Source organism: Hydra vulgaris, chromosome 01 (genome assembly GCF_038396675.1).
Source record: "Hydra vulgaris chromosome 01, alternate assembly HydraT2T_AEP".
NCBI classification, from domain to species: Eukaryota; Metazoa; Cnidaria; class Hydrozoa; order Anthoathecata; family Hydridae; genus Hydra; species Hydra vulgaris.
Genome location: NC_088920.1, coordinates 68,110,884 through 68,125,703, shown reverse-complemented (window position 1 = coordinate 68,125,703; position 14,820 = coordinate 68,110,884). Strand labels below are relative to the sequence as shown.

Here is a 14,820-nt window from a genome sequence, read left to right as displayed (position 1 = left end):
TCAAATAAAGTTTTTTGTTTTGTTTGCGTCACAAAAATAAGATTTGAACTTTTCAAAAGATAAAAATTTTCGAAAAGATTTAAATTTTTAATTTTTAATTTTAGATTGTTATTCACCTTCATTAATTCCTTTAAAACCATTTTCACGATCAGATGATGTGTTAGTCAGTTTACAAGTTCAAACATTTCATCAAGAAAATATTGAAACAATATCACCTGCAACAGAATACTGTGCCAATTTTTATGTTTATCCACTTTCTCTCAATTACTCTCTCCAAAAATCTGTCAAGGTTTGTGAAGTTTTTAATTAAGCAGAAAACATATTTACAAACACATTTGTTATTTTGTATAAATCCAATGTAAATACTCACATATATCTAGGCAAGAAATATTGCATGCACAATCCAGTTCAGAGATACTGATGATGCATCCGCAAAGCCTCTTAAATGCATTTACGAAAGGAATGGCACTTGCAAGTTTACTCATGAAATTACATGTCCTATTCTTTATCATACTCCAAACCCAACTTTTTATGAAGAGGTTTTACTCCTTTTTTTATTTAGTTTTAGTTTATAATACTTTTATTGTATTCATTATGTGTTTATTTATTTTTTAACAGTTTCAATTTTTTTTCGGCAATATTGGGAGGGGGGGTGCTGTTCTTGAGATACCCCCTACTTTTTATTTTTATTTTTTTATTTTTTATGTTATTCACCTCCTCAAGGCCGATAAAGCCACTACAGATGAGGAGGTTAATTAATAGTGGTTATAACCCTCTCTCAACTCTATAACTCCGAAACACAAACCTTGACAAACAAGTCCGCTGCGCGGAGAAACAAGTTGAGCGCGGTACTACCGGGGACGTGGTGGGGATCGAACTCGGAACCTTTTTGGCAGTTAGGTCGACATTGCCCAATGCCAACCCTAATTTCGAGGGCTGTTTTTATTTAATATTTATATTTACAGTATACGTCTGTTGCATATATCTACAAATGATTGGAGATATGCTTACATCTATGCACTTCTGACACTAAAAATAAATAAAATAATCAAATATACTTGAAAAACTTTATAAACATTTCATAACATTCTTAATTTTTTTTTTAAGTTTTTGTATTTGAAAAATTTGCTTTTGAAATATTGTAGTTACTAGTAAGGTTCTAGCTACATTGCTAACTCCACACCAGTTGCACTGCTGTTGATTTTATTTATTCTATATTTTTGTTATATTTGTTAGCAATACTTTCTTATTTTGAAATAATTAAATAATGTTGACTCAACTTTTTTATTTTAGATCAAAATTTTGCTTCCGCCACAATTAACCCCTATGCATCATGTACTATTTACTTTCAATCATATAAGTGTTGAACAACCTAAAAAAAAAGAAATCATGACTCCTGTTGGTTACTGTTGGATGCCGATTTTACTTAATAATGTTATAAGACCAGATGAAAGTTTCATGCCTGTGGCGTTGAATCTGCCTAGTAACTATTTAAGCATAACAGATTCAAAACAGATAGATGTTAAATGGGCTGATGGCAAGGGTCAGAACTTATTTAAAGTGTCTACAAAGTTAGTTTCAACTATAAATACACAGGTGAACAATTACACTAGTAATAACTATTAAAATAAATTTTGATTTTAAACTAATTTCTTTAATTTTACATTTTTTGCAATTAATTTAAAAAGGAATATAAAATATGTTGTATTATTCCAATAAAATCTAAATGTTTTATTTAAAATTGAATAATAAATTTTTGAATTGATTTTGCATTTTTTCCTTGAACAATTTTAAATAATAGAAAAAATGAATAATTTTACCCCAAACAAGAGACACAATGTTTGACAAGTCATAATGATAACTGTTTTGTACAAAAAAAAAAGTGTAAACCATATAAAAACTGTATATATACTTTATTTCAATAAATAATGAATGTCGATCAAAGTTATTTGTGCAGAGGTTCCCTACTGAAGTTTAATGTGTAAATTATAAACAACAGTTTTAAAACTCAATTATATAAATATTTGATTAAAGTATAAATTTAAATCTTTATGTCCTTTATCAGTTTTTTCTTTTGCTCATTACCTTTTTTTAAAATTTTAAAATTATTTAAGGATGCTGATATAAATGCATTTTTTTCACATTGGCAACGTACAGAAGGAAAACCTTCTTCAGATGTGGAAACATCAAGACTCTTAAAACTCATGTATGGTGTAAATAGCATTGTGGTCATAAAATTTCTTCCAGTCTTGCTTAACCAGCTATTTCATGTTCTTATTCATGGGAACAACCAAGATGTTGCAGTTAATGTAGTTAGGTACGTTTTTAAATTTTTTTTATGTGGAATTGTTTTCTGCTTATTATATAAAACTTTTACAATATTTTTACAAATCTAGATTATTTTCATATAAATTTATTATATAAAAGTGTGCATTTGTGTGTTGTGTGTGTGTGGTGTTGTGTGTGTGTGTATATATATATATATATATATATATATATATATATATATATATATATATATATATATATATATATATATATAGATTGTTGCATTTGGGAAGCACGGAAGGAAAAAAATGATTCTTACGTCAACATATACGTCACTTATAATTACTTTTGACTTTTGTCCAGCATTTGCGTGTTGTCAGAAAGTAAAAACCATTAATTTAATTACAAATTAATCGTTTTTAAAAAAAACCGATTTATTTTTATTTTTTTTAATAAAATGTTTTTTTTTTTTTTTTTTTTTTTAATGTAAGTCATGCGCGGAGTGTTGCTACATTGACTATCTTATAGCCTGACTCGCAACAAAGTGCTGTTACATTGACTGACAAATAGCCTGACTCGCAACGGAGTGCTGCTATATCGACTGACAAATAGCCTGACTTGCAACGGAGTGCTGCTACATCTACTATCTTTTAGCCTGACTCGCAAGGGAGTGCTGCTACATCGACTGAGGGTTTGGTTGGGGCAGGCAGTCTATCAATTAATAAAAAAAAAATTCCGGTCTTGCATTTTAATTTTTACTTTTTGTTAACAAAATATGGAAAAAACTTTCTGACAACATAATATATAACATCATAACTCTTTGTAAAGACTAAAAAGTAGAAAATAAAATATAGCAAAAAAATATAAACATATTTTTTAGCAAATTTTTTTGCTATATTTTATTTTTAACATTAAAGCAACTTTTAATCATCGCTGAAAAGTAAAAACAAGTAAATAGTGAGGGAAGTAAATTGACTTCAATCACTTTTTAAAAAACTGCAAGTTTTATGAACAAGGCCAGATTTAGGGGAGGGAAATTGGGGTTTCAGTCCAGGGGCCTCCACAATTGGCTCCTTAAAAATAAATTTTTTTTAATTCAAACTAGTAAATGCACGAAATGTTGGAACAAAACCATCATCAAGTGAATTACTTCGAAAACTGGATTTCGCTGTAATCATAAACAACTTTTCAGCGAAAAAAGCTTGGAGGGTTCTCTTCATTAATGCTAAAATATAATTTCAGATAATTCTAATGTCAATTATATTTATGTTTGTTAAATAATAAAAGAATCTATACTTGGTTCCACAATAAATTATTTATTGAAAAATTCGACTCAAAAAAATTTTATGTGGAAAACTCATTGAGGCCAGGGGTTTTCGCACCTTTAAATCTGACACTGGTTTTGTCTAGAAAATCCGACACTGGTTTTGTCTAGAAATTTTTTCAGTTATGTTTTGCTTTTTGGTTTTTTTATTGTTTTATACTGTAATGGTATATTTATTTATATATTTTTTATTTGTACAGCAAATAATCATATCCAAGTATGATGCTCTTTTATGTTTGTATTTTTTATTATATTTTTTTAGTTTAATAATAAGAATAGTTAGCTTAACACATAAAGAAAACAAATCCTCATATTTGAAGTCATATGTTAAGGTATCATTTAAAATTTTTTTGCTTGATTTATTTATATCTGATTTTTATATATTGTTATTAGATATTAATCATTGTTTATTTGATAGTTTTATTAAATGTAAATTTTTTTTTTACCAAACAACTTTTATCAATTTGAATATATTTTCTTGTTTTGATGACACTATGATTGCATACAGGTGACTAACAGAGCCGCCCAGTTAGGTAGACATTGGTAGAGTATGAGTCATTCAGTTAAAAATCTAAAAGGGTAGATATCAAGTGGAGTAGAGAGACTCATTTTAAGTTTAAAAATAATTCCTGTTATGGGGGGAAAAGGAGAGGGGGATGAGGCAAGAATATATTGAAACTGCTAATATAGATTTAAGATCCATTCACTATGCAAACCTTGAATTGTTGGAATGTGATGTCACTAAATCACAACATTACATCATCGATTGTTATGATATGTATTAGTTAGGGCCCGTAAAAATCTAATTCCCAGGATTTCGGGACAAAAATGATTAATTTCTTGGGATCCCGGAAAATACCGGGATTAGGTAACAAGCAAGAATTTATCCAATTAGGTGGGGAAATGTGTAAATTCAAACAACTACAAACAAAAAAGGCCTTTTTATTACTATTACTTTTAACAAGAAAATAAATACAAAATAATTCTTAGAAACTAAGACTCTCAAAACAAAACAAATATAAACTTCAATAGTATTATATTTTATATATATTTATTTATAAAATAATTTTTTAAAAAACATAAATTGTCAATAGTGCTTGTCAATAGTCTCTTAATGATAACCAAACTTTTGTAATAAAAAGACCTGCCACTGAAAAAGCTCTTTCTGAATCAGTTAATGTCGGTGGGATAGTTAATGGAGCATTATTTAATTTGTCTAAATTATTTGTACACTTTTTTTTGCATCAAAAATATCCATTTCTTTTGTAATATTTTTAATGTCATATAATACATCTTCTGGACTCTCAATTCGACTAACGTTCCTAATGGCAGCATCCAATTTTTGATGAAGTGTTAATTCAGATGTTGTCTTCAAATTTGGTTCGGCCATAAGCAACGTTTCAGTCCCATCATTACTGCATTCTAATTCTTCAATTTCAGCAGAATTTCCACCACCATCAATATCCTCCACAAATAACTTAGAAAATAATTTTTTAGCTGTAGCTTGAAGGACTGATTTGGAAGGCAATAATAATACAGAATCTATGTACGATTCGTGTTTATAGTTTGATGGATTATTTAAATATTTTAGTAAGCCAACAAAATTTTTTTTTTGTCTTTCAACAATTCTGTTGCACATACTGCAGCATTTTAACCGAAAAATAATCTTAATTTTTGTGCAAAACATCTAATATAAGCACTAATACACCCTCTGCATCAAGTAGGGATGCGTTGCGTTTGCCAAGTCTTTCAATTTCAAATTTAATTGGTTGTAATGTCCTTACTACAGTCTGCACCACTATATATTCATCCTCCGAAGTATTGTTAATGCTGTTGTGTTTAAAATCTATCAATGTTTTTAATATACATGTTTTAAATGCAATAAATCGCTCCAAATTTGCAAGAAGACTATTCCATCTTTTTATATTAACTAGAGTTCTTTATTGTATGTAATTTTTACGTATTTTTGTAAAATTTCATTTTTGAGTGGTGATTTATGAAACATCCGTACAATTCTCCGGACCTTTTAAATTGTTTGTGCATTACTTATGTGGCCTAATGATTCGTCAGTGATCTCAACATCTCATAAATTTAATAAATCGTTGTTTTGGCTTGACTGTAAATCCACAGAAGTTGTAACAGAATGGATTTCTTCAGATTCGTCATCTTTACTATTATTTTCATCAGAATTCTGGCTGTCTGATGCATTACACTCACTGCCCAATGAATTTGAAATCACTGATTTTTTGTAGAGAAAATCACAAACTGCGAAATGTAGCCCATGTGCATAACAAAGTTGATGTTCCATCCCGCTTAATCTTCCATATTTTTTCATAACTGATGCACTGTCAGTTACACTAGAAGTTATATGCTTTTTTTGTAGATAAATTAAATTTGGATTATTTATTTTCAACCATATCAATAATTTTTTCAGTTGGAAGCGACCCAACTATTCGAATCCTGTCTAAGTTCCAAAGCCTAGTTAATGAATGCACATTTAAATTCAAATAGCAACAATTTTTTAAAGATGTGTATTCGTTCATCAAAATAAAGAATCTTGAGCCACCTTGAATTTGCATAGTCATTTCCTTAACCACTCCTTGTTTTGCTAGATGGTATTGGCTTTTTACCAAAATTCATTACATGTGAAGGGTTTTTTGGCAATATCATTCTTTTATCAGATAAAGAATTCTTATAAATTTAGATTTTGCAATAGCATTAACAGAAAAGTCATCTACAGCCACCAATTTTGAAACAATTTCTTCTATAGATTCCTTTTTTATAAATGATGTAATTTTAGGTTGAGCATACTAGTTACCTACTAACTACTTTCTTAACATAACTAATTAACTAATTCTTGTTCAGTAACTTTTAGAAACGTTACTGAACAAGAAACAATCCATAAAGAAAAATAATGATAACCAAATATCTTGAGATTTTCTAACAACACTTTTTTGGAAACAGATGAAGTTTGTCCTGATCACAATGTAAATAAACTTAGATGTAGTTGTAAAACTAAGCAGTTTTACAAAAAAACCTTGAAAACTGACATAACTGTGTTTATAACATATATTTTAAAATCACCCAAAGTTATTGAAATATTTTAATTATAAATCATCTTTTAACAGAGAAGTATGGAACTAAAGGTATATTTAATTATAATTTAAATTTAAAATGTTTTGCAAAAGGTTTTTTCTTAACAAATCGTTCAAACCTTTAGGTTACAAAGCTTTGAAAGTTATTTAGTAAAATATTTTATTATTATTTAATATTTAAAATTAAACTAACATCGGTATTTTAAGCTGTAAAATAATGACTGTATTATTTGATTTTTAGATTTAAGAAAAACTTTGAGCATCTGATTAATCAATTAAAAACCTTGACATCCCTCAAATTTCACAATCTTTGATAATAAAAAAAAAGATCTCATCAGCAATCTTTGCCAAGAAGCAATGAGTCAAAGTTTTAACTTGAGTTGATTGAGAACTCATTCAATTAACATAGTTGTATTAAAGTAATGGAAAAAATTGTGGTTAAGAGACCATGTGCTTTGCACAATCCAAGGTGGGTGTCAAAATTGCTATACTCTAAAACTTACTGTTGAATAAGAAAATCAGTCAGGTACCTAAAGAAACAGTTTTTGCATTATTAGAGTATAAAGTTATTGAGTTAACTATTGCTCAATGCTTCTCTAAAAACTTTTACATGTGGTACCTCACCAAGGAGTTGACTCCAGTGTCTCTTTTGAATAACAAATTAGAGTACAAACAGAAGCAAAAGGTTGTAAATAGAATACATATCGCTAAAAAAATGTGGCAACATAAAAAACTTCAAAAAGAAAAGAATCAGGGTTTGCTAAACCTAAAATTCCAATGCTTCCTGAAATGGCTGTAAATGATTTGACTGATTTTATTGGAAAAGACTCTTTAGTATTTTACACCAAATTAATTATAAACAGTAATTTTATCAGAGAGCCTGTTACAAAATGGCAAAAAACAAAAGTTGTCTTCCTTCAAAAAATGTGATTTCAAATGTGCTGTAAATGACTCTGCTAAACCTGAAGTGAAGATTTGCAGTGACTTTATGGGAACTCCTAAAAGAATTTCAGAACATTATGCAAGTTGTAGAAAACAATAGAAATATTTTATGCAATCAAAGAAAAAAAGCACTTAGAACTAATCAGATAGTACATTAAATTCTGACTGGACTTTGTTTTTGATTGAATAGAGTTAATTTTTTATATTGTGCACATACAGTGGTGAGCAAAATAATAGGTGTGAATAATAAATTTCACTTAAATTGACATTTTACATTATATTTTATAAAGTGACATCTAGAAACTGATTGCTACACAAACTATGCTTATTTTATTATAACAGAGAGCAGTATATTTCCAATTTCTTACAAATTTATGAGGGGAATACCCTATTTATATATTTAACCTACAAATTTGGTGGAGCAAAATAATAGGTGTGTGTTTATTTTAACCTGTTTGCTGTAGGATTAAAAACATTTTATTATTTTTATTTGTTGTTGATATAAAGGTAAGGTCAATATTTATGCAACTTATATAAAATAATAACATATCATATTTGTATTGAATTAGAATTAGATATAAAATGGGACGATGAAAACATTGATGAAAAAATTTTAAATGAAATTAATGAAAATATAGTTGTGTTTGGACAGTTAGAAGAAGGCTTTTAGAAAGTAAGTTGCCAGCTCGAACTCCGAGGAAAGTACCATTACTTGGTAGAAAGAACATTATGAAAAGAAAAATTTTTGCAAAAAATCATATTGCTTGGCGGGGACCAGATATGACCAAAAAATGGCGTAATATTTTGTGGAGTGATGAAACTAAGATTAATTTATTTAATTCTGATGGAAAACAGTATGTAAGAAGACCATCAAAGCAAGAACTTTCACCTCGCTTCACTGCGAAAACAGTGAAACACGGCGGAGGAAATATAATGGTGTGGGGTTGCTTTTCCTGGTACGGTGTGGGGCCACTTTTTTGGATCAAAGATATTATGACCCAATATACATACGTAGACATACTAAATAATGTCATGTTGCCATTTGCCGAAGAAAATATTCCGATAATTTAACATTTCCAACAGGACTGCGACCCAAAACATACATCCAAATCCTATTGAAAATTTATGGAGGCAGTTAAAACTTAAAATTTCTGGACAAAATCCAAAAAATAGAAATGAACTGTGGATGATGCTCCAGGAGGCTTGGTACAGCATTCCTGTAGAAGTTTGCAGAAAACTAGTGGATTCAATGCTGTCAAGATGCACGGAAGTATTAAAAAATAAAGGGTATGCAACAAAATAATTATAATTTGCAACCCTATTGACTTCCATCTTCATTTTTTATTTTACACCTATTATTTTGCTCAGTGTGGAATTTATTTTTTTTAAATTAAAATATATTATATATATTTAATTACTTAATTTTTAATTATTTCTGTTTATTTATGTAATAAAATAAAAGTTCTAATAAAAAATCAAATTTTTATTTTATTTGTTTCAAAGATATTCTCGTATTTGTTAATTTTTTGGTTCACACCTATTATTTTGCTCGCCACTGTATTAGATTTTCTTATATTGTACACAAAATTAACAGTTTACATAATATCAGCTTTTTTGTTGAAATTTGAATTTACTTTATATTTTTAAACTTGATGTTTAAAATATTTGAATTAACATGTTTTATGAAAAGTATATATTTAAATTTCAATTTATCATAAGTGTTTAGAATGGGTTACATATTTCAAATCAGTCCAAAAATATGCTAAATAAACTTTGACTTTTTCCTTTGATGGACTTCAGACCAAATGAGTTTTATTGGAGTAGTTCTTAACCATTTTGTCGAAAATGAAGGATCTAACTAAAAAAAAATTCTTAAGTTATATAAAATAGGTGAAGAGACACCTCCTCTTCCATCACCCTCCCCAAGAAGCATACCTGATTCTTGTCCTACTTTCTTTATTCCAAAAAATTTCTGAAGTCAGAATTAAGTAAAAAGTATAAATCTTAGGATGTCTTAAAGGTTTACTAAAAGGTATACTATACTTTGTAAGGTATACTAAAAATTGGAAAGCTTTAATTTTACTCGTAAGTAGTATACTTTAATTTAAATCTGCTAGCACTAAACATTGTCCAATTAAGCTTAAATATATATATATATATATATATATATATATATATATATATATATATATATATATATATATATATATATCTGCTAGCACTAAACATTGTCCAATTAAACTTAAATATATATATATATATATATATATATATGTGTATATATATATATATATATATATATATATATATATATCTGCTAGCACTAAACATTGTCCAATTAAGCTTATATATATATATATATATATATATATATATATATATATATATATATATATATATATATATATATATATATATATATATATATACATACACACATATATATACATATATATATGTATATATAGATATATACATATATATACATATATGTGTATATATACATATATGTGTATATATATATAATGTATATATATATAACGTGTGTATATATATATAGTCTTGCATGGTAGTCAAAAGTTTCTTCCATAAACTGTAGTTTTGAAGAGAGCCCTAATAAACCAGATCAGAAAAAGTTTAAAAACTTAAATAATTTTTTTTCTTCCTTAAATGATAGACTGCCTGCCCTAACCAAACCCTCAGTCAATGTAGCAGCACTCCTTTGTGAGTTAGGCTATAAGACAGTTGGTGTAGCAACACTCTGCACATGTTTTAAAAAAAATTTAAAAAAAAAAAAAAAAAAACACTATTAATTAAAAGAGCTTTTTAGTCATTATATCATAGTTTCAAGTTTAATATAAATATTTTTAATTGAATAACAACTATTGAGTTTAGTTTACAGTTTTTAAAAAACTAAACATTTAAAAACTAGAAGCATTTTCAGATTTCCATATTCATATAAGTAAAAAAATAATATTATATAATCAATAATGTTAAATAATCAATAAAATTTGGCAAAACTAAAATAAAAAGACAAATAAAAAAAAAATAAGAAGATTAAATCTCTTCTTATTTAGAGTAAAAATTTAAACAAGCAATAAACAAATTCAAAAAGCAAAAATATAGCTTTTACACAGTTAGTGAAACCATAGAACAGAAAACTAAACATCAATAAAAAATTAAATGTGAGAATGAAATAAACAACTCATTCTTGAAATTAGACCTCAAAAACAAAATCAAGTTAAATTTTTTTATGTTTTACACAAATATATATTATATTTAATTATTTAAACATTTTCTTTAATTATTTTTTTGAATTGGTTTTTAGTTTATTTTCAAAACTGATGTTACTCAAAGTAAGACAGTACACGAAGAGTTATCTAAGCATCTTATATTTTTTCTCCGCCTTGGTGCTGATCCTGAAATGATTGCAAATATTTTACAGGTATAACATGATTATTTATTTTTTAGCATTTTGTAATAATAACAATAATAACAACAATATTACAGCAACAACAACAACAACAACAATAATAATAGTTAGAATAGAATTATTGAAAATAATCAACAGAAAGTAGTGGAATATATTAGGAAAAAATGCAGTTGAGGAGGCTACTTAAATTGTGGTTACAACCCTCTCTCAACTCCAAAACACTAACCTTGACGAACATTTCTCAGCTGTGCTGAGAAACAAGTTGAGCGCAGTACTTCTAGAGATGTGGTGGGGATCAAACTTAGAACTTTTTGCTTATGAGGCTAGCGCTTTACCACTACCGCATTTTAAAATTTTTAAAGTTGAGAAAAATTTGTAACCACAATTTAAGTAGCCTCCCCGACTGTAGTGGTCTTCATGGCCTTAGGGAGGAAAATTAACATTTAAAAAAAATTGGTTTAACAGGCCTTGTTATGCTGCGTAAATCAAACAAATCACATCAAAGTCCTAATATAAATTATATGTCATAGGAATAACACAGCTTTTTTGTTTTAAAAAATTCTTTGTGATAAAATTCATTGACTTATTTAAAAATAAAATTGTTATTTAATGTTTATCTTCACGAATATTTTATCGAAAAATTTATAAATTAAGTAATTATAAATTGTAAAGGTTTAAAAACATAATATTATTATTAAAGTTACTTACCTAACAGTAAGTAATTTTGATAAACTTTAAAAAATCAAAAAAATATTCTTAACAAAATAGTTTTAGCATAAATAATGATGTAAAACTGCAGATTTAGTTCGATGTATACAGCATAACACTCTAAAACAATGGGTGATTTAAATGTAACCAGTATTTAATATTAATATTTTAGCATTCTTGGTTTTTTTTTGAAATTATGACAAAAAGTATGGCTCTATCTTGCATGTCAGATCTGAAACGGTTTGAGGTAAGATTGTTTTATTAGTTGGTTTGAATTATGTTGTAAAATAGTTATGTTTTTTAATTTTACAAGCAAAGTAGTAAAAGTATTTTATTTGTTTATCCTTTTCATTTTTGTTCCATAATAAAGTTACTTACAAAATTACTTAAAATATTTTGAGTTCTTCATCAGAAAAAATTGTTACTCAAACTTAAGTTTTTTTTTATTTATTTTTGTAAAATTTGTTATGCTATGTATTTAACAAACCATCTAAAATCTTGAAAGATATATTGATTGGTTTATATTTGTTTATGCAAATGGAAGTACAGAGATGTACAACTCTGACTCTAAAAACTCTGATTCTGAAAAAATGGTTTTATATTGATCAAGTATAATAATAAAGATAAGCAACTTTTTGTATTTGAGATTTTTTTCTATTATAATCTTTTTAATGTGTTGTGGAAGACACTTAAAATATTTTTTAACCTTAGGAGTTTAAGGGTTTGACTTAATTTACTAACATATTATGAATATATAAAAAAAATTTTTTTGTATGCTTTTTGCAATTTGTTATATATATTATATTTACTAACATTATATTATGGATATATAACAATTTTTTTTTTTTTTTCTTTTGTATGCTTTTTGCGATTTTTTATAATATATTTATATATGAAGATGTTTAAACATCAAGTTTTGTCATTAAAAAATATTTTTGTTATAGAGCAAAAAACCAAGAGAACAATGTTTTAGTGGAGATTTTCACCACAGTTTAGAAAATTTGGTTCAAGTGTTTATACATCAGCTTGTCAGTCGTGTGAAGGAAACCCCTGAGATAAAAGAAGCTAATTTACATCTAGCTGCTTTTTTAAAATCTGCGTTTACACACATGGATCGTGGTTATGTTTTTCATATTATCAACTATTTGAAAGATCAATTTATTCCAGCTGATACACAAGTAAATAATATAAATGTCTGTTTTTATGATAGTAATTTATTACTATTTTTTGTCTAATAAATAGATTTTTTTAGATGTTTGAGCTAAAGTTTGAGTTCTTACGGTCAGTTTTTGAATATGAACATTACATACCATTGAATCTTCCAATTGATATAAGAATGAAGGGAGATGTTCATGAAAGCACATTAAATGACACATTCTGTAGTTCACATTTTCTTGTTAGCATTTTGCTGAGAGAACTTTCTACTGCTTTGTATGAGCCAAAGGTCGTACGAAAATATGCTATTCGTGTTTTAAGGAATCTTTTAGTAAAACATGAGTTTGATGATCGTTATCAATCAGAAGTAAGAATTTTAATGAAGATTTGCTTTTTATTATTAAAATAAATTCGTAATATTAAAAAAGACTCTTTTTTTTAATGTTTAATTTATAACTATTATGAAACGATAATATAAAACCTACTGATAAAAGTTTCCTGCAGCCAATAAAATAATTCCTAAAAATATATTGCAAGCAGAATTTTGTGAGTAAGCTTTTAAAGTTAAAAGAAATTACTGATTAAGATTGTATTGATTAAGATTGTATTGATTGTGGTTTTGTAATAAATAATTGTATAAATTATATAAATATGAAACTAATAAGATGAGATCAATTTAACTTTTATGTAAGAAATTGTTTTAGGAAATGCAATCTCGAATTGCTTCACTATACATTCCATATTTAACTATGATGCTGGAGCATTCAATACGCTTCCATAAATCTCTTGAGCATACAGAAGATGGCCTAATACACATAAGTTGTGATGACAAATCTTCTCCAAGGCGCATCTCAAAAGTATCAGCACTTTATTCTGTTATAAGCTCTTCAACTTCAACAACAGATTCTACTGGTAAAAACCCCCCTATACTACCTTTTGATGAAGATGAAGCAAAAGAGCTGATGATTTGCTTTTTATATATTTTAAAAAGTTTGAAACCAGGTTTGTTTTAATCAACGTTATTATCATTCCTGTATAAAATTTAACTTTTATGATATGGCATGAAAAGTTTATATTGATCTTAAAACAATATTTTATTTAAAAAAATTAACTAATGATGTATCTTACTTATTTCAAAAGAGTAAAGATAAAAACCAAGATAAAAAAAATAGTAAAGTTTCGGTGTATTTAGTGGGGGCTGAAGTGCATTTTCATTTTTTATATTTTGATTATTTATGACCACAGTTTATATATAGAGCACATGTGTTTATTTTGAATTTAAAAATATAAATCTTTTAATAATATTTAAAGAAAAAACAGTAAAAAATTATTCCTTTTTCATACAGTAATTATTACATTATGTCTTGCAGTTTCTACTTACTATGTTAAAAAATTTTCTAATTTTTTAAATCAAAATATTAATTTTATATAGTCAATATATGGAGTTTTAATTTTATTTAAAAAATCATCCTAATTTAACTTCTTTATGTCAACAAGTTAGGGCATGTTTTTATTTTTTTAAGTAAATTTACAATAGGGTGATTAAAAAAAAAAAGGTTTGCTTTTATCGAGTTAGCTAGCAACTACTATTTAAGTTAGAAGTTACTAAAAATTAAACAAAGTACTTGAAGAGCAAGAAAATGATTGACAGGCGATTTAAAATATTGTAAATTGTGTCACGAAAACATTAAGGTAGGTGAGAACTTTGATAAGTGAAAAAAAAAAAAGAAACTGTGACCAATCAATTGCTCAACAGCAAATAAATGATTATTTAGAGTATGAATTCAAACTATCATATGACAATAAAATTTTCAAATTGTTTATGTCAAACTTTATAGCCTTTTTAGTGTCTAATTTTGTTTAATTTTGTCTGATTATATATATATATATATATA

The 14,820-nt window shown here is 26.8% G+C and overlaps 1 protein-coding gene across 2 annotated transcripts in view; it reads left to right on the top strand.

The window, feature by feature from the left end:
• LOC100203107 (dedicator of cytokinesis protein 9) overlaps positions 1-14,820 on the top strand; it is an 88,834-nt gene that overhangs the window by 30,052 nt on the left and 43,962 nt on the right. For both annotated transcript variants that reach the window (XM_065789014.1, XM_065789015.1), the window contains exons 13-22: positions 105-289; positions 381-539; positions 1,294-1,596; positions 2,115-2,317; positions 3,855-3,924; positions 10,958-11,074; positions 11,943-12,017; positions 12,715-12,948; positions 13,023-13,292; positions 13,630-13,927. In XM_065789014.1, coding sequence (XP_065645086.1) covers positions 105-289; positions 381-539; positions 1,294-1,596; positions 2,115-2,317; positions 3,855-3,924; positions 10,958-11,074; positions 11,943-12,017; positions 12,715-12,948; positions 13,023-13,292; positions 13,630-13,927 — 1,914 coding nt within the window. The remainder of the gene's footprint in view (positions 1-104; positions 290-380; positions 540-1,293; positions 1,597-2,114; positions 2,318-3,854; positions 3,925-10,957; positions 11,075-11,942; positions 12,018-12,714; positions 12,949-13,022; positions 13,293-13,629; positions 13,928-14,820) is intronic.